This window comes from Adiantum capillus-veneris, chromosome 4 (assembly GCF_014529385.1).
Source record: "Adiantum capillus-veneris isolate H3 chromosome 4, ASM1452938v2, whole genome shotgun sequence".
NCBI classification, from domain to species: domain Eukaryota; kingdom Viridiplantae; phylum Streptophyta; class Polypodiopsida; order Polypodiales; family Pteridaceae; genus Adiantum; species Adiantum capillus-veneris.
In genome coordinates this window covers 177,107,846-177,128,263 of record NC_140934.1, presented here as the reverse complement: position 1 = coordinate 177,128,263, position 20,418 = coordinate 177,107,846, and the positions used below count along the sequence as shown (strand labels likewise).

At 42.6% G+C, this 20,418-nt stretch overlaps 1 protein-coding gene across 1 annotated transcript; it reads left to right on the top strand.

Annotated features, from left to right (window-relative positions):
- The first annotated feature begins 12,336 nt into the window (after positions 1–12,336).
- Positions 12,337–14,729, top strand: LOC147460409 (amidophosphoribosyltransferase, chloroplastic-like). Its single transcript, XM_086511486.1, has one exon. It carries the CDS (start codon positions 12,384–12,386, stop codon positions 14,088–14,090), a length of 1,707 nt encoding a protein of 568 aa, XP_086367612.1. The 5' UTR covers positions 12,337–12,383; the 3' UTR covers positions 14,091–14,729.
- The last annotated feature ends 5,689 nt before the right edge of the window (positions 14,730–20,418 follow it).

The window sequence follows — 20,418 nt, the reverse complement described above, 5'->3', positions numbered from 1 at the left end:
TATGCTACCAATCACAATTAAAGCAGACAAACATAGATGCAAAAAAGATAAGGGACGATGCTAATGGACAAGAAACACCTGTTTGTGTTGATGGTCGCGCTTGATTTGAAGTGTGAACGAGAGAAAGATTCCATGAAGGTCCAAATCCTAACAACAGCGACACGTTCCTGTATACACTAGGAAACACAAAGAATACCTCTAGGAGGCACATCATTGGAAAAAAGGAACTTTGCTAATCACTCAACTCTAAAACAGAAACACTCCTATCGTACTAATTCTACCTACCTTCCATCACTTGAGTGATGAGGATCAAAGGTGTTTTATGGCATAGGTTCCTGTTTCAGTGTACCGGATGCGAATGTGTAGGTCTGAGTCAATGTTTTTTTTATTGTGCATACTTGTTTGCTAATTGCTCTTGCTCTTTTTTTTTTGTGAGTATAAGGCTTTATATGTACATTCCCTAGGATTGGGAGATTGAGAGGTCAGGGAAAGAAGAGTAAGAGGGAAGTAAGTGAATGATGGATGTCAGTAAACACTCACCCCTTCCTTGGGCAGATCATATCATTTGGAATGTGCTCGTCACCCTTTGAAACCAATTGTTCCAGTTGGTAATAGGTGAGGATTTTTGCCAGTAGTTTTCTATTACATTAGGTGCCTCGTCGAGTTGCAAGGGTGATAAGGTACTCTCCCAGGATCAAACTTGAATTGGATCATCACGTGATTCTTGAACACTAGGAGGTGTGGATTCCTTTGTAGCTTTATGGAGGTCCACTATTGTAGGTGGAGGGTGTGGAGAAGCTTTTACCTCTATGGATGCATTATATGAGGAGCTAGAAGCTTTATGGGACTCCCCCCTTCCTGAACTGGGTGGAACAAATCGTTCTTTATTTAAAACAAAAAATTTAAATAAAACGAAGTAGAGTTACGTAGTTGCATTTATCTTTGGTACATAATTGCAAAGATCCACATTGTTGAGAGGCAAATCATGCACCTTTTGGTATTCGCTTGTTACCAAGAGCGTAGCCACATCTCTGCTACCAATGCAACAACGATAATGTGGGGTCCCTACAAAATATACCCAATAGCTTACTGCAAATGACATATTGATAGATATGCATACCTAAAAGTTCATAATAAGACATAATCCAGAGCAAGACTGATCTGAGAGATATAGAGAGCAAGATAGAGCATGAAAGCACGTACAGGTGTACATCCTAGAGCGGAGTTCTACACATGTACGTCACAAAGAGAGGTGAGAAGTGAGAAGATGAACATATGGCATTGAGTGCAATCTCCCCTCATGCAAGAGTGAGCATTTTCTTCTTGCACGTATTTATTGATGGATTCATCAATGCTCAAAATGATTAGAAATATCTGTCTGGACATAAAACGACTATAGTTCATAAAGAGTATTTTAATGATAAGATATCCATATAGTTGCTATTCTCTAGCATAGTCCATAAACCAAGCATGCCTTTGCCACTTGTCAGCTATAATAAATAACTATTAGTCACATCCCATTATAGCAAGTGGTGGCAACATACACACTATGAGAAAGATTGTGTTGTTATTATGCATCACAAATAATGTTTCTACTATTGCTACTTTATGGTACATATGTGAATACATGGACAAGCATTCCAAAAGAACATATGTAGCTCTGTCTTTATGGATGTGTTAAACCGTCCCCTCTCTCGTCCTACACCCTAAATGCTACAAACGGTGTTAGGAAATAAGACGTAGCTAAATAGATAATTGAGTAGATTACTTAATGGAGAGAGACAGATTTACATACACGAGATTATAGAGTAGAGAGAGAGAGAGAGAGAGTACACACGATATACGTGGTTCACCCAATGTGGGCTACGTCCACGGAAAAGCAGCCACTCAATGGCTTTAGTACTTCAAAACAAGAAGTAGTTTACAAAGGGATTATACCCTTAATGGAGCTCCCGCCTTGCTTCACTCTCACCACCTCACACTCACCTTGTTGCATCAACTTCACACACTATGAAATGTGTGTAGAAATGGCCTCCTTTTATAGGCCAAAAGGGCTGCCCTCTCTTATGAGAGACAGCCATGTGTAGCCGCCCTTGTGCGAATAAGTTCAAATCGGACCCTTCAATCCGCCCATGTGTGGCCGCCCTTGAGAAGACAAGTCCGCTTTTGAATTCGGCCACCGGCCACCGGCCATTGACTTCCGACCACCAGCCATCGGCCATTGACTTCTGACCACCGTCCATCGGCCATTGACTACCGGCCACCGGCCAACCGACCGGTTGTTTTTCGACCACTTTCCGGCCGCCGTCCGGCCATAATATTCCGGCGAATAAGAATATTCCGGCGAAAAAAAAGTCTCGGGGACCTCCGCCCCCGAGGCCTTTAAAGTTGCCACTGATTCTTATCCGTGAAAATTTTGGTTTTCGGTCAGTGATTTTCCTTCACGCACGATGGCTTCTCCTCATAATGGGGGCCTTACAAATGTGCGCTTTTACCACAGAAAATTACAAGGGTAAATCAGGCTCCATACTGAACAATCTCCCACTTGGAGACTGATCTCCAAACCAAACCTGTGACTGCTTTCCATTCTGGCTTCTTATCCTTGAATGCCGATTGAAGATGAGCAAAAGCTCAACTTCTCCTTGTTGACCACCTTTGTAAACATGTCTGCAGGATTTTCAATTGTATGCACCTTTCCTAGCTTTAGTTGTCCCTCTTCCAAAAGAGTGCGTATGAAGTGATATCTCACCTCAATGTGCTTTGTCCTTGAATGAAAGGCTGAGTTCTTCGCAAGATGGATAGCGCTTTGGCTATCACTGTACAAGACACAATTGTCTTGTTTGAATCCAAGCTCTTCTAAGAATCTGTGAAGCCACATAATTTCTTTGCTTGCCTCCGTCATTGCTACATACTCTGCTTCCGTGGTAGAAAGTGAAACCACTTTCTGCAGCTTTGAAGCCCAGCTTACTGCTGTGCCTCCAACCGTGAACACATAGCCAGTAGTGCTCCTTCGAGTATCTTTGTCACCTGCCATATCTGCATCAGCATACCCTTCTAGAAAAATATCAGTTCCTCCAAAATACAAAGCATTTGTTGTTGTCCTTTTTAGATACCTAAGTATCCACTTCACAGCTTGCCAATGCTCTTTACCTGGGTTGTCCATGAACCTACTCACAACTCCCACTACATGTGCAATGTCTGGCCTTGTCCAGACCATAGCATACATTAGAGAACCTACCGCTGCACAATATGGAACTTTAGACATATAGGCTATCTCCTCTTGTGTCTTTGGACACATATCCTTCGTTAGTTTAAAATGACCAGCCAAAGGTGTAGAAACTGGTTTTGCATTTTGCATTGCAAACCTTTCTAGTACCTTCTTGATGTAATCTTCTTGAGATAGCTTTATTGTCTTCTTCGTCCTGTCCCTTGATATTTTCATACCAAGTATCCTCTTTGCAGCACCTAAATCTTTCATTGAAAAAGATTTGGACAGCTCCTCTTTTAGGTCTTTGATGTCCTGCATGTTAGCACTTGCAATCAACATGTCATCAACATACAACATTAGGATGATGAATTTTCCATCTCCCAAATTCTCCGTGTAGATGCAGTGATCCGAGTTGCATCTTGTGAATCCATGATCCAACATCCATCGATCAAACTTCAAGTACCATTGTCTTGATGTTTGCTTTAAACCATACAAACTCTTCTTTAATCTGCAAACCATTTTCTCCTTACCTTTTACTTCATACCCCTTTGGTTGAAGCATGTAGATTTCCTCCTCTAAGTCACCGTGAGGGAATGCCGTATTTACATCCATTTGCTCGAGATTTAGATCATGAGCAGCCACAAGGCTTAAGACAAGCCTAATTGAGTTCATTTTTACAACAGGAGAAAATATTTCATTGAAGTCAATACCTTTTTTTTGAGAAAAAACTTTAACCACAAGCTTAGACTTGTACCTTTTCTTCCCACCTTCTTCTTCCTTTAGCTTGTACACCCATTTGTTTTGAAGTGCCCGCTTACCTTTAGGCAACTTAACCAACTCCCATGTTTGGTTGCGATGTAGTGAGTCCATCTCCACTTGCATGCTCTTCGTCCATTCTTCTTTGGATTCATGTTGCATAGCTTCTTCATATGATTCCGGCTCTCCAGAATCTGAGATCAAGAGATGGTTGAAGGAAGGAACAAACCTTTCTAGAGGTCTACTTGCTCTTGTAGATCTTCGGGGAATAGGTTGAGGCTCCTCATTTGGTTGACGTTGTTGCACATTGTCACCGTTTGCAGTCCTTGAGTCTTCACCGTCCTCAAGCTCCATGTACTCATCACCTGTTTCTTTTGTTTGTTTTCTTTCCAGGTAATCTTTGTACATATTTTGTTCGTTAAAAATTACATCCCTACTCCTTAAGATTTTACCATCTTCAGGATTCCATAGGCGATACCCAAAGTCTCCTTCTCCATAGCCAATGAAGAAACACTTTTTGGACTTTGCATCTAACTTTGATCTTAGGCTTCTATCTATGTGCATGAAAGCCTCACACCCAAACACTTTGAGAAATGCATAATTCACCGGTTTACCTGTCCATGCCTCTTCTGGAACTCCCCCATCCAATGCCGTTGAGGGTGACCGATTGATTAAGTACACAGACGTACTTACAGCTTCCGCCCAAAGCTCAAGCGGTAGGCCTGCATGTAGCCGCATGCTTCGTGCTCGTTCCATGATTGTCCTGTTCATCCTTTCCGAAATCCCATTTTGTTGAGGTGTCCTTGGGGTTGTCCTTTGCCTCCGAATGCCATTGCTAGCACAAAAGCTTTCAAAAGCTTGGCTGCAATATTCGCCTCCATTGTCGGATCTGAGGCATTTAACCTTGGTACCTGTTTCATTCTCCACAAAGGCTTTCCACCTTTGAAATATGGAAAAAAAATCGGATTTATTCTTCATGACATAAACCCATGTTTTTCTAGTCACATCGTCTATGAATGTTACATAGTACAATGAGCCACCAAGTGATGGTGTACTTGCAGGACCCCAAACATCAGAATGAACCAACTCAAGTTTTTTATTTTTTCTTTCATTTCCTGATTTTTGAAATTTTACCCTCTTTTGTTTACCATAAACACAATCTTCACAGAACTCTAAGTCCACTTCTTTCAAACCTGGTAGAAGCTTCTTTGTTTGAAGGATTTGCATTCCTTTGGCACTCATATGCCCAAGTCGGTAGTACCACACCGCACTGTCAACTTCTGTAGTTGCTGCACAAGCTGAAGGTTGCGTGCTAATAGTACACAAGTAAAGTGTACCGACTTTTTCACCCTTGGCAACCACCAAAGATCCCTTTGAGATCTTCCACCGTTTGTTTCCGAATGCAATGTTGTGACCTTCATCGTCCAATTATCCTGTAGAGATCAAATTTTTGCGAAGAGAAGGAACATGCCTAACATCTTTAAGATTCCATTCATTTCCGTTAGCAGTTTTGACAGAAACTGTACCTTTGCCGACAATCTCACAAGCTTCATCATCTCCCAAGTATACATACCCAAAATTACCTTTGGTGTAGTCTTGGAAATGTTGTTTGTGTGGTGTCGCATGGAATGAAGCCCCGGAGTCTACTATCCAGGAATTAGACACATTGTCTAATGAGAGAATTAGAGCATCTTGCTCTACTTTACCTACCACATTGGCCTCCGATGTTGGCTTGTTGTCTTGAGACTCTGTCTCCTTCTTCTTCTTGGACCAGCAATCCTTCTTGACGTGGCCCTTCTTGCCGCAGTTCCAACATTCAAGAACTGACTTTGTGCGTGACTTGCTCTGCCTTGAGCGATCACGACCCTTTTGGTTTTTGAACCTCTCCTTAAGCCTTCCTCTTGTTTCCACTGATAGTGCAGCACTTGATGATTCTCCTGTGCTTCTCCTTCGCATTTCCTCGCTTAGGAGAACACCCACAACATCATCAAACTTAAGAGTATTTGTGCCAGAGATAAAATTACTTACAGCCATCACAAGGCTGTCCCAACTATCCAGTAGAGATGATAGTATAAGGAGAGCTCGCACTTCGTCATCGAAATTGATTTTCACTGATCGAAGTTGACTTATGTTTGTGTTAAAGTCATTTAGGTGTTCTGCAACTGAACCATTCTCTGCCATCTTTAGATTGAACAAGCGCTTCATAAGAAATACCTTATTGAATGCCGATGGTTTCTCGTAGAAGTCGTCAAGTGACTTCATCAAGTCCTCCGTGGTCTTCATCTCCGAAACATTGAAGGCCACCGTTGACGCCAAGCTTAACCGGATTGTTCCCAGTGCCTTTCGATCAAGGACAATCCATGCTTCATCTGCCATTGTTGCGGGCTTCTTCGCAAGACCGCCTAGTGGCAAATAGAGGTCCTTCTGGTAGAGATAGTCTTCAGTCTGCATCTTCCAATGTTGGTAGTTTTTGCCGTTGAACTTCTCAATCTTGAGCTTCCCTTCCTCCGCCATAACTCCCACACAATTCAAGGAATCCTTTCCTTGAGATAATTTAGCTACGAGCAAACCTTGCTCTGATACCAGTTGTTAGGAAATAAGACGTAGCTAAATAGATAATTGAGTAGATTACTTAATGGAGAGAGACAGATTTACATACACGAGATTATAGAGTAGAGAGAGAGAGAGAGAGAGAGAGAGAGAGAGAGAGAGAGTACACACGATATACGTGGTTCACCCAATGTGGGCTACGTCCACGGAAAAGCAGCCACTCAATGGCTTTAGTACTTCAAAACAAGAAGTAGTTTACAAAGGGATTATACTCTTAATGGAGCTCCCGCCTTGCTTCACTCTCACCACCTCACACTCACCTTGTTGCATCAACTTCACACACTATGAAATTTGTGTAGAAATGGCCTCCTTTTATAGGCCAAAAGGGCTGCCCTCTCTTATGAGAGACAGCCATGTGTAGCCGCCCTTGTGCGAATAAGTCCAAATCGGACCCTTCAATCCGCCCATGTGTGGCCGCCCTTGAGAAGACAAGTCCGCTTTTGAATTCGGCCACCGGCCACCGGCCATTGACTTCCGACCACCAGCCATCGGCCATTGACTTCTGACCACCGTCCATCGGCCATTGACTATCGGCCACCGGCCAACCGACCGGTTGTTTTCTGACCACTTTCCGGCCGCCGTCCGGCCATAATATTCCGGCGAAAAAAAAAGTCTCGGGGGCCTCCACCCCCGAGGCCTTTAAAGTTGCCGCTGATTCTTATCCGTGAAAATTTTGGTTTTCGGTCAGTGATTTTCCTTCACGCACGATGGCTTCTCCTCATAATGGGGTCCTTATAAATGTGCGCTTTTACCACAGAAAATTACAAGGGTAAATCAAGCTCCATACTTAACAAACGGAAGGCATGGTTGCCTTGCAAAATACGTAAATAACATGTTGCAATCCATGAAAGCACGAATCGGCATACCTGGCACAAACCCATAGCGCATATACAACGCCGTACTCGAACAGATAGAGAGACATTGTCATAATAATCAATATCTAATTCTCCTAAATGATTTTCTCATATTAAACTGATCATTTAATGTGGGGAAGTGCCAGGGGAGAAAAAGCTAGAATATTGGTTAAGCTAGTAGACCGGCCACAATAGGCATCCAAAGGAGGGAAAATAGGGATCCAAAGGGGGGGCCATCTGCAAAAGAGCCATGTGCAACAATGGGCTAAAAAGACCCTAAGGTTCAGCCCATTAAGACTTTCAAAATGCTAAGGTTCCAAAATTCAAAGGTAGTGTCCAAAGGTCAACCCTAGGGAAAATTGGATGCTTTGTGTGTGCCCTAAAAGTCTTTGCACATCCCTACATGGGAGTGGGCGAGCCCTTCTTCTAGGGGATGAGAGAGAAAGCCACACACATACACACAAGCCCCTTTACACAAAGGGAATTAGGGACGCATGTCAGCTCCCTAGCCCAGATGCCCACAAGGTGTGCCCAATTCCTATTGGATGACCCTTGAAGTGGACCAATGAGAATTAAGCTAGAGTAAATCTAGTTTAATTAATTTAAAAACATTTAATAAAAGAAACCAATGAGAATTAAGTCTCCTAGAAGACTATTGGGCAGTCTCCCAAGGGGTCCAATGAGCATTCAGGAGCCCCATGGCTTGCCTGATTCCTATTGGCCAGGGAGGCAAAGGGGTCCAATGCGAGTTTAGTTTAATTATTTAATTACCTAAAGCTCTCACAAAAGGGGAAAGGGGGACACATGTCAGAAGGCTATCACTTATGTTGCTTAATTGTGATTGGCTTGACTTGGGGAGGGCCAATGAGGCTGCAGGAAGAGCAAATAGCAAGGGGGCTCGCCCAAGAGAGAGAGGGGGCTGATTTTTGCAAGGATTATCACACACACACACTCACACAATCTCATGTGTGAAGAAAGAGAAGACTATCTCTTTCCAAGCTTTAATGGAGAACTCATCACCTACTCCAAGCTTGTGAGATAGAAGCCTACATCAACACACTCTTGGCATGTGATGCAAATCCAACCAAGAGCCAAGCTTCAATGCATGCTCATCTCCTCTACCAAGCTAATTACTAAGCTAAAGCTATGCTAATATGAGTGATTATGTGAGGAGATGTACATCTTTCTCGTAAGATACTCCTTCTTCCTCTCAATCTACTCTCATACCCTGCTAGCTCTCACCATCTTCGAAGGTGTGTGAGGTCTTGGGTCTGAGAACGGGGAAAATTAAAGTTGTGTTTGTTAAGTGTTTTGGTTAGTGCATGAAGCTTTCATCTTCATTGCACTAGCTAGTCTTGAAGGAACACAAAGAATTGTATTGTACAATGTCTCTCTTGATGGGAGAAACCATAATACAAAGCCTTTTGGAGGGGGGACCGGCTCCATGCAAATCCGGTTCTCAACTGTTGTCATTAGCTTAATTTCTCTCTCTTTTGAAAGTATTGTCGATGCTATCTAACTAGGTGTTATTCTTTTTGTTGCTCTCTCCACCCAAGCACTCTTGTAATTCTCATTAGGAATCTATTCTAATGAAATGCCCACTATGTTCATGCTCATTTCCGCTACACACAAGTTATTAGGCCATTAAATGTTACAGACATAGAGCGGTAGAGAGAGAAAAGAAGCCTGCAGGCGCACCTCTTAAAGTGGAGTGCTACGTCGGCATGGCGAGAGATAAGAGAAGAGGAGAGAAGAATAGACACGAGCACTGGGTGCAATCTCCCCCCGTGCAAGAGTGACCATTTCCCTCTTGCACGTATTTGTTATATAGATTTCTTGAATGGTCAAATTGGTTACAAATTGGCCGGCCGGTCATAAATGGCCAAAGCTCATAAAAGAGCACTTGAATAATTAAATGTACAATGTATATACTTTCATTCGCATAGGCCTAGCTCGGTCCCAGTCTTTTCCACCTGTCAAATGCAACAAATAATAAAATATCAATTCCATAACACTAAACCCTTCGTATTTTGTTCTTTTGGTATTATGAAAAGGTTTTTTATTTTGTAAATTGTATTTTTTATTTAAACCCCACAACTCTTTCCTTATGTACTAATGTTTCAAAAATTGAGAGAGAGAGAGAGAGAGAGAGAGAGAGAGAGAGAGAGAGAGAGAGAGAGAGAGAGAGGATTGAGAGGGATCTTTTCGTTAGATTCCAAAAAAGCACTCACAAAAAATGCTCACCAAAATTGAGAGAGAGAGAGAGAGAGAGAAGATGGAGGGAGAGGATTGAGAGGGATCTTTTTGTTAGATTCCAAAAAAGCACTCACAAAAAATGCTCACAATTTCCAACAATAATGCATGATAGCATTCAAAATAATATATTCCCCCACTTACATCATATCATTTATACATGGGTTCTATTTAAATAATACTTATAATAAAAATAATTGAGGTTGTTCGGCATAACATCAAAAAAATTGCAAAAATCAATTAAATGTAGCTAATATCTTGATACCAACTCGCATGGATGGTTGTGTAAACTTGTAACCTCACAATTTCCAACAATAATGCATGATAGCATTCAAAATTAGACTTTATTAAGCTACTAGATTGGAGCTCCTAAGATGCGTATTTTACTTGACTTTAACTATAATTGACCTTCAATCACAACTTTGTATTAAGCTCACACACCCGACTGTGTAAGGTGGAGCATCCCAACCCGATAAGGTCGGCCAACCCATCATATGGACTAGGGAGACATCCCTGAAGGGATGCATGTCACACGAGGTGTCAAGGGGGTTTGAACCAAAGACCTTAGACACAAGAGGCTCTTGCTCTATCAACTGAGTTAGCACTCATTGGCACTAACCCAATTTTTAAAAAGAGCTTTGACCACCAAAAAGTACCTATATTTATAATATCAAGAACAATAGGCTTTACAACATATTTTCCCTCTTACAACATAAATGCCCATTAAAAGGAATTACACACATGACATTATAAAAATTATATATTTTAAAACTATTGTAGGTATTTTATATATTTTTAAGTAATGAGGTTTTAAATTTTGGTGATTTTTTAGCTAAAAGCTAAAAGTTATCAATAATATCTAAATTTCTTTCTCATTTTGACAAGGAATCAACCCTCTATCTCATAAATTGTTTGCTTTACAAGGAGGAACTAAAAAATTTATTGAAAAACGACAAGAGTCATTTTGGCATTTTAAAACACTTCAATGAAATGGATTTAGTGTGAAAGAAGCTCTAAAATGAAAGAACACTTTTACAAATTAAAATATCACAGGAAATTTCAATCAGTCAATACTTCACATCAATGTATGACTAACTTTCTTTTAAACTAAATCTTATTGACTTCACATCAACAGATGTATGCCCAATTCCCTTCTTCACTATGGCTTGTTGGCACTGCAGGTAGTATTTAGGCGTGGTGCCTATCAAATCTTGTACACATTTTTTAGGCTTCGTAATAAAATATCATTGCTCTGCAATAAAAATAGCGCTTGCGCATCTCTCTCTCTCTCTCTCTCTCTCTCTCTCTCTCTCAAAAGATCTGCTCGTGGCACCCAGCTCGTCTCATACCTGCCTGCAATAAGCTGTAAGTAGTAAGCACTCCTTGCTCGTAGTAAGCAAAAGATGGATTTTTTTTGAAGGAGGATATGCAGCAAGCATTACATTTGGCCGTTTTATGAACCATGACAATAAGCCCTTGATCTCACCACACAGTTTAAGCTATATAGGCATTCATCTCAAGTACCCCAACAAGAACAGCTTTTGAGAAGGTTTTGGCATCGATGGCTTCCTTTGGTACTCCCGTTTCCCACAAGAGTTTTCTTGCAGTGGCAACAGCACCAAGGAAAGATCCTGTCGCCCGCCAATAATCGAGAATCACAGCCCTTGAAGTTCAGATCCAAGAACCCATAAGAGAGAACGAGCTACTCAAACAACGTCTATGCAAGCTTGAAGATGCGTAAGAAGTAGAGAGCCAAGATCTACTTGCAAAAGCCCACGAAGTTGCAACTACCCTCACCGAGCAACTCAAAAGAAAAACCATGAGGCAACACACGAAAAGATTGACACCAAGATACAGGCGGTCTTACAAGAAAGCTGACTACAAGAATCTCTTAGCTTGAAGGTCAGGATTGGCGGACTCCACCCGCCATGGTGCACTAGTGAGGACACCCTTGAAGAAGCAATCGACAAGCTCAATGACATTCTTCAACCTATCCACATCAAGCCCGAAACAGTCTCTTGGATCAATGACACACATAGGCATGTGCCAGCGGAGCATTGCATTCTCACTTTCAAGGACAAAGACGAGCAGATGAAGCTGCTATTCCAATCCTGACTTCTCAAGGGTAAAAGCTTATGGATCGCTGAGGAACTGGCCACAAATCAACTCAAGAGTAAAGCAAGTGAGCTCGAGAAGATGCATGAAGCGCGCAAGCAAGGTAAATGGGCAGTATATTGAGGTGGCAAAGCCATCATCCAAGAGTTTCGAACCCCCAAAATAGCCCTTCTCCTTAGGTTTTTCTTTTCCCTAACCTTTCGAATGGACCCACAGTCCGTAACTGATATGTATCACGATCATCTTCACTTAGAAGGAACCGTTGTAATGTTTTGCTTTGGTCCCATGGGTCATATATGACTTCTGTGGACGATAATTCAATCTATCTATCTCTATCTCTAACAACAAGCAGTGCCACCATATGCACGGTAGTGACGGTTTGTAAAAGTGACGTTTGTAAAAGTGACGGTTTGTGTTTTACAAAGCCAAAAAATCCTTCAAACCTAGAACAAAACAACAGAAAACGAATACAAACTTTAGGGCATACCACATAACAATTGTGATTTTACTGGACAAAACAACAGAAAACGAACTTTAGGGCATACCACACAACAATTTTGATTTTACTGGACTCTGGCTTAAGAAGCATGGTGACCTTGCAACAACAGCATCACCCGTTGTCTTCCTCGACAAGCCGAGCAGACCTTCTTCTTGCTGGGGCGCTACGAGGGCGGAAGAGTTTCAGAGTTTCTTTTGGCGCGGGGACCTCTGACGTATTGAGGCATAGCTGGGTCCATCGTAATGAGCCATCAACGCAGGTAACAAATGCCAGCGAGAAATGCTGTGCTTCACTTGGTGCAGAGAATCCCATGGAGAGGAGATTCGAAGGTTTTCGTGCGGGGGTAGAGGATACGGTTGGCCATGGCGATGAGGTGGGTGGCACTGATTCATGGCAAGAAGAGTGCGGCGTGGTCGGTATATTTGGTGACAGTGAAGCAAGCAGGCTCTGCTACCTTGCCCTTCATGCTCTACAACACAGAGGACAAGAAGGTGCTGGCATTGTTACCTCCAATAATGGATCACTTCGAGCCATCACTGGCATGGGGCTTGTCTCTGAGGTTTTCGATGAATCCAAGCTGAATGAGCTGCCAGGCACTTCTTCTATCGGTCATGTACGATACTCTACTGCAGGCGCATCGGCTCTCAAGAACGTGCAGCCCTTTGTTGCAGGCTACCGGTTTGGGTCCCTTGCTGTTGCTCACAATGGCAATATTGTCAATTATCACTCTTTGAGAGCAGCATTAGAGGAGAATGGCTCTATCTTCAATACTTGCTCTGACACAGAGGTTGTTCTCCATCTTATCGCTATCTCCAAATCTCGACCTTTCTTGCAAAGAATTGTAAATGCCTGCGAGCAGCTTGAAGGTGCCTACTCTTTAATCTTTCTAACAGAAGACAAGCTTGTGGCTGTTCGTGATCCCTATGGGTTTCGCCCTTTGGTGATGGGGCGCAGAAAGAATGGTGCAGTGGTTTTTGCATCTGAGACATGTGCATTGGATCTCATAGAGGCCACCTATGAGAGAGAGGTAAATCCTAGTGAGGTTATTGTTGTCGATAAAGATGGAATCAGCTCATTATGTTTGCTGCCTCATAGACAACGCAAGGCATGCATATTTGAGCATATTTACTTTGCATTGCCCAATTCTATTGTGTTTGGGCGCTCTGTGTACCAGTCGCGTTATGCATTTGGGGAGATTTTGGCGGATGAGGCTCCTGTAGATTGCGATGTTGTTATTGCTGTGCCTGATTCTGGTGTGGTGGCTGCTCTTGGTTACTCTGCCAAATCAGGGGTTCCCTTTCAGCAAGGACTCATTCGATCTCATTATGTGGGAAGAACGTTCATTGAACCCTCGCAAAAAATCAGAGATTTTGGGGTGAAGCTTAAGCTGGCCCCTGTGAAGGGAGTACTGGAAGGGAAGCGGGTCGTTGTTGTGGATGACTCTATTGTGAGAGGTACCACTTCATCAAAGATTGTGAGGTTGATTAAAGAGGCTGGTGCAGCTGAGGTACATATGCGCATTGCAAGCCCGCCGATAATAGGGTCTTGTTATTATGGGGTTGATACTCCAAGTAGTGGAGAACTCATATCAAACAGATTAAGCATTGAGGAGACGAGGAAGTTCATTGGAGCTGACTCTCTTGCTTTTTTACCTCTCGAACGGCTGAGACAAGTACTTGGAGAAGAAGCACCCACCTTCTGTGATGCATGCTTTTCTGGCGATTATCCAGTCCCCCCTGAGCACATGAAAAACAAAGAATTAGAAGTGGTTGTGTCCAACGCCTCTGTTGCTTGAGCACAAACCTGCAGTTTCACAATCCCACCAAGGGCAAAGGATCAGGGACGGTGAATTCGCGAGTTGCTTGATTGCAAGCATACATCATGTCTTGTACAGACAAGGGGTCAGTACAGGTATGTGATTGGGTCTACTTTTTGGAGCAGGGCCCTGCTATATTTTGTGTAAAAGGGCTTTGTAAGAGATTGTTATCTTGAGCTCCGATTGCATTGGCCGTGTAGATGTATACTTTGTTGGAGTTGTCCCTGTATAAGGCTGCTACAATGGTTGCCTGTCCCTTGTGTGTGGGGGCTTTAGTTTTAATGATTGATATGGAAGGGTTTATCATGTATACGTCTCTCATGAGGTGCTAATGGTATCACGCTCATGCTTGTACCTCAATGGTGTCCCTATGCTGCAAATTGTGGGCCATGGACTTGATGTAGACCAATGGCGGGAGGGCCATAGCCAGTTTCTTACTCAGTGTGACTTTTTTAAGTGCATATGGGCTGTTATATGTATTTATGGTCAGAGGGCAAGGATGAAGAGCTCAATTCAATGCCTTTTAGGGGGGCCTTTCCACCTGTATGTAATTCTACAGCTTATGGCAAAGAAACTAGTGTAGCAATCAAATGGTTTTGCAAATGTTGAGTTGGTTGCCTTGCATCTTGCCAATATGGCAGCTAAAAAAGTGCTGCACTTGTCTCACCTATATTCTTTATAGTTTTATTTGCAGGCCTTGTGTTTAATATGGTTGTAGATGGTACATACTGTTTTCAAGTTGTAAGATGGGTATGCATGGTGTTTTGAACCTTTACACAACTCACATGAACAAGGCTCATGAAGGGTTTCGATCTTTTTGTTTTGTTTCTAAATGATGCTTATGTTACAGGGTTTTATCTGTTACAGGGTTTTAGATGTTTTTGCCTGGAACGATTAAGCAAACATTATCAGTTGTCCATTGTGAATTTCTTAAATTTCTTTTGTTTGCCTCCATCCTCAGACATTCATCTCTATAGTCTCCTTCGAGAGTTTCCAATGTAAGGTGGATTCTTATATGTAGGACTTATATTCTGTCAATTATCTTTATCTCCATGATTAATGGATTGGAGCGGGAAGGTTCAAACAAGGTGTGATTAACGTTGTTGAGAGCGGCCTTCTTATGTTGTCTTTGCTTAGTCGTGAAGGATCTGTAACTTTACTTGTTTTGGATTATTTTGTGCACTGAATATCCAAATAATTGTCCTGGTGAATCCTCTTTCAAAAGCGATTTATTATCCTCTTGGCAGAGAGTAGTCTTTGCAAAATGGTTGTGCTTCATGCTTCAAACGAACAAGATTTAATTAGGTATCCTATCTATCTAAATCTAAATTATAGTCTAAATCTGAACTAATGGCTAAATGACATGAATTAATCACGTATAGTAACTATCTAAATCTAATTATAATATAAATCTGAACTAATGGCTTAGCTACTCTCATTTACACGCTACGACAAATACAAGCTCCTGCCTGACTACTTTCTATCATGAAATGTAGGCCTGGCTGCAGGGCGGGCCACGAGGGTGTGAATAGTGGCCACCGGTGAGGTAAAGGATACATCCCCTCGAGCCCGCCCGCTCTCAGCTGATTGACAGCCCTGGCCCTTCAGCACGCCTCCAACTTGCCATGGTGAATGCGTCCCCCACTGTTCGGTAAGCCCTCATGGATGCACGTTGGCCACTGCATGTATCTTCTCACATCCTTTTGGAAAACTTGCCAGTGCAGCGTGGTTAGCTGTTAAGAGTAGATGCAGAGACTATAGTGCAGCTCACCCAGCTCGCTGCATACCTCCCACTGCCTACCTGCACTTTTAAAGACTCTCCTGCACCAGCTAGGAGGACCTTGAGGAAGGTGACCTCCTACATTGAGCTGCACTCACAAGTGTGGCGTGCCAACGGCTTTGAGCTGAACTTTTAGAACCTTGAAGTGCTTGCACCTGAAGCAGCAGCAGGAGTGCCTGACTCGTGTGCTGACCATGGGGAGCTTCATCGGACACAAGTTTGTGCCTTCTAGATCTGTGCGACAGGTTGCCTGCTTTGCACATTGTGTCCGCTGAGACATTGGGCTGTAGGTATCAATTAAGATGTAGCCTTCCGTTTTATTGTCTATTGGGATGGTGAGGTTGCTGGAGTTGCCTGTGTTCTGGTCGAGCTGAGCCGGCCATGTCTGAGCAGTGAGAGTGATACACAACCGGGAATTTTGGTCTACATCCCACAGTCAAGCATACCAATGTAGGGAGGAAGGCAAGTGAGACCCCGTATGGTTAAGGCATTGGCTGGCAAGCTGGGTTGCATGATTCCACCCCCTTCCTATCACAAAAAAGTCAAAAAACTGGTGAGTGGTTTGTTGTAGTTGTTGTTAGAGCTGCAACATGACCACTTGAGGCGACTGAATGCTTGAATGCCTCACCCCCCTTCCCATCCATGCTTGCTCTTCGCTCTTCCTGTGCACGCATGCTACATATACACTTGCACACACTCTGCACTCACATACGGTTTCTAACACAGACACACACAAGAGGGTGTCATTGCTTTGCAGATGGGTTGCCAAAGCAAATGGCAAGAGAGAAGGTAAAAGAAAGAGCGGGATAACCATCACTAACTGCACGAGAAGAGCTGAGAAGCTGGCTGGAGGAAGGGCACCAAGGGCACAATGCTGAGGCTGCTGTCTAACGGAGCCTGAATTTGAAGCAAAATTTCGAAAGAAGGACGTAGTATGTCCTGACGATTTCAAGAAAACCTGAATTAAAGCTAATCTTCAGTAGATGCCGGTTGCAGCTAGTTTGGATGGTCACCTTATGGGAACTGGCCAAATTTGGAGGATTTTAGAGTAAAAACCGGTAAATACTTTAAAATTTTCACTCAAAACCGAGAGATTTTTAATGCTCTCCTTTTTTTGAATTGGTTGCTAAAAAAGATCTTGCTCTTTCCAACATGCAATGGAGGTGTAATGGAAATGGCCTATGATCATTTAGAATAGCGAAATTAAGAGAATTGTAGTGAGCATTTTGATGAGACTACTTTGAGAACATAAAGGGTGAACTTAATTAGCGGTAGCAACACAACCATTATATTTAATTAACTTGGCATGAACAATACTTTTGCAAGAGAGACAATTAGAGAACATGACAACAGTTGAGGACCGGATTTATGTGGAGCCGGTCCCACCTCCAATAGGCTTTTGTATTACAGATTCTCCCATCAAGAGAGATTTGGTACAATACAATCTTTGTGTTCCGTGTGACCTAGGTGATGCAATGAAGATGGAAAGCTTCATGCATCACGAGCATAACATAAACTTTGTAAAAGCATTAACCATCCCCGACTTTAGTCTCAAAGCCTCAAACACCTTCAAAGGTGGAGAGAGCTAGCGGGGAATGAGGGTAGGGAAGAGGAAGAAGAAGTAACATACGAGAAAGAGTAGCTCCTCACTTGTCATCACTCTTCTTGCATAGCATAGCATAATAGCATAATAATGCTGAAGAAGAATTTGACAAGCTTAAGCATTGAAGCATGGCTCTTGGTTGGATTTGCATTCCATAGCCAAGAGTGTCGGTGTAGGCTCTCAACTTCTCAAAAAGATTGGAGAAGGAGATGGAGCTCTTGCACTTTGCCAAGCAAGAATGAGCATGTGAGTGTGTGTGACAGAGAGTATACCCCCCAAGCACACCCGCAGCTTGCTTTGGTCGATCCCTCCCTTGTAGCTCATGCTGGAAGTTGATTGGACCCCTACAAGCCTAAACAATCACATGTATAGTGTATATCAAGCAACCATGCTAACCTTGAGACAAGTGTCCCTCTTTCCCCTTTGAGAGAGAGGACTTGATAAATGCATAAACAATTAGTTTAATTAGCTAAATTATCATTGGATCCCTTGAGAGGCCAACCAATAGGCTTTAGGCACACCATGAGGGCAACATGGAGAGAAACTTGATATGTATCCTTGTTGCTTCTTTAGAATAGGCTTGCCTTGTGTGAGGGTGTGTATGTTCTCTCTCATGCCCCTACAATGAGGGCTCACCCCCCCTTGAGTAGGGATCTAGTTTGACTTTTTGAAACACCTTAATCCCCCAAGAACCTTAGTCATGGAGCACCTTAACACCTTAGTCATTAAGCACCTCAAGCACCTTAAACACCTTAGTCAGCAAGCACGACAAGCACCTCAAACTTGGGCCGGGTTCCCACCTCAAGCACAACCCTAGCTTGCCTAAGGTCAAAGAACATTTAACACTAACCTTTGGAGGTCTTTAATGAAGCTAACCCTAAGGGCTTTAAATTCCATTAGTTAGCCTTGCTCTTTGACATACCATCGCCCATTTGGACCCCTTTAACCTTGGCCCCGTGTTGAGATAGATCCATAAGCACATGTCTATATTCTAATCCTTGTTCTCATTTATTCTCCCACATTAAATGATCAGCTCAACATGCGAAAATCATTTGGGTTGGTTCGATATTAGATTTTATGACATTACCTCTCTCTTGAAATCATAGTCGTCCTCGACTATGAGGTAGAAGAGATAAAGCCTTAGTCATTAGTCGATGTTTCTTAGCTCATAGAGGATCCCTTTTTACCCTACAACATCATTTTAAGATGGATGACTAATCCATTTGGGGCTTGGGAGACTTAGTTGCCGCAAGCATGTCTACTCTTGAGTCCATTTCATTCTCCCAAAGTAGAGTGACAAATTCTACTTGGTGTTTGAGAGACTTCATTATCACAAACATGATTGTAAGCATGCATACTACTTAAATTTGTGCACAATAAAAAGAGAATTACTCTTATAAGACAAAAAGATTTATCATTTAAAAAAAAACATGTACATTTGCTCACTCTAATGTAGCATTGTAAGCATCGACAAGGTTCATACTATCCTTAAGTTGTATTCCTTGCATCCATCTAGCATCTTCAAAAGGATAATTTTTAAACTTAATAAGTTGCCGTCGGATAATCTTAGCATGTTGTAGTACCTTGTCCTCATGCTGAAGGATAGCTTCAGGTTGTAGCATCTCTTCTTGGTCTTCGATTTCTGGTGGGTCCTCAATAATTGGTTATTTTGGTGGCTCTCCTTTGTAGGGCTTAAGTAAGCTCACATGAAAAGCATTGTGTATGAGCCAATGGCTGGGAAACTTGCGTTGATAAGCCATGTCATTGATTGGCTTCAAGATTTGAAAAGGACTATAGTATCTTTTCGCTAGTTTAGCATAATACTTTTGGTGGCCCGTAGGATTTTTGTCCGTCGTTTGCCTTAATCGAGCCTTGGGAAACTTGAGTAAGACCCAATCATTTTCTTTGAATGTTAAAGCCCTTTTGTTCTTATCAACAGTAGCTTTTTGCCTTTGTTGAGATATGGATATAGACTCCTTAATCTTTTGGAAAGATTCTTGTAGGTCACAACTATACTCATCAGCAGCAAAGATCTTCCCATGTACTTTAAGTAGCAAGGGACTTTTATGTCTTCCCTCTATGATATCAAAAGGTGCCTTACCTGTAGTAGTATGGACAATATTATTGTACGCATACTCTACAAAGGGTAAGTACTTTTTCCATTATGAGCGTTGATCTACTTCGCTAACGTAAGTCTTTAGTAGATCGAGAATCGTAAGATTGGCTATTGCACTTTGGCCATCCGTTTGTGGGTGGTACGCCGAAGAGAAATTCAATCTTGTACCTAGATTTTCAAAGAGACCTTTCCAAAAATTAATGGTCATTCTAGGATCTCTATCTGACACGATGGATGTTGGCAATCCATGGTATTTGAAAATTTGGGCTATGAAGAGGGTTGCCATTTGGTGTGACTTAATAGTTTTTTTGATAGGAATAAAGTGTGCTTGCTTGCTAAACTTGTCGATATTGTCCATATTCTTGTATTCCCATGGATAGACTTGGGTAATCCAAAGATAAAATCCATGGATATACTCTCCTCCATTATCTCCCACCCTCTCTCTCCTCCATTATTGCCACCCCCCTCTCTCTCTCGTTCGTCTGCAAGCGGCCAAAGACTCTCTTTCTCTCTCTCTCTCTCTCTCTCTCTCTCTCTCTCTCTCTCTCTCTCTCTCTCTCTCTCTCGTTCGTCACCAGCCAGGGGCTGCCACCCTCTCTCTCTCTCTCTCTCTCTCTCTCTCTCTCTCTCTCATCCATTATCGGCTATAGGCAGCAGAATCTCTCTCTCTCTCTCTCTCTCTCTCTCTCTCTCGTTCCATATACACATGCCCGCACACACTCCCTCACCTGCTCTCTCTCTCTCTCTCTCTCTCTCTCTCTCTCTCTCTCTTCCTCGTTCTTGTCGGTAGCATCAGGAAAAGTCTCTC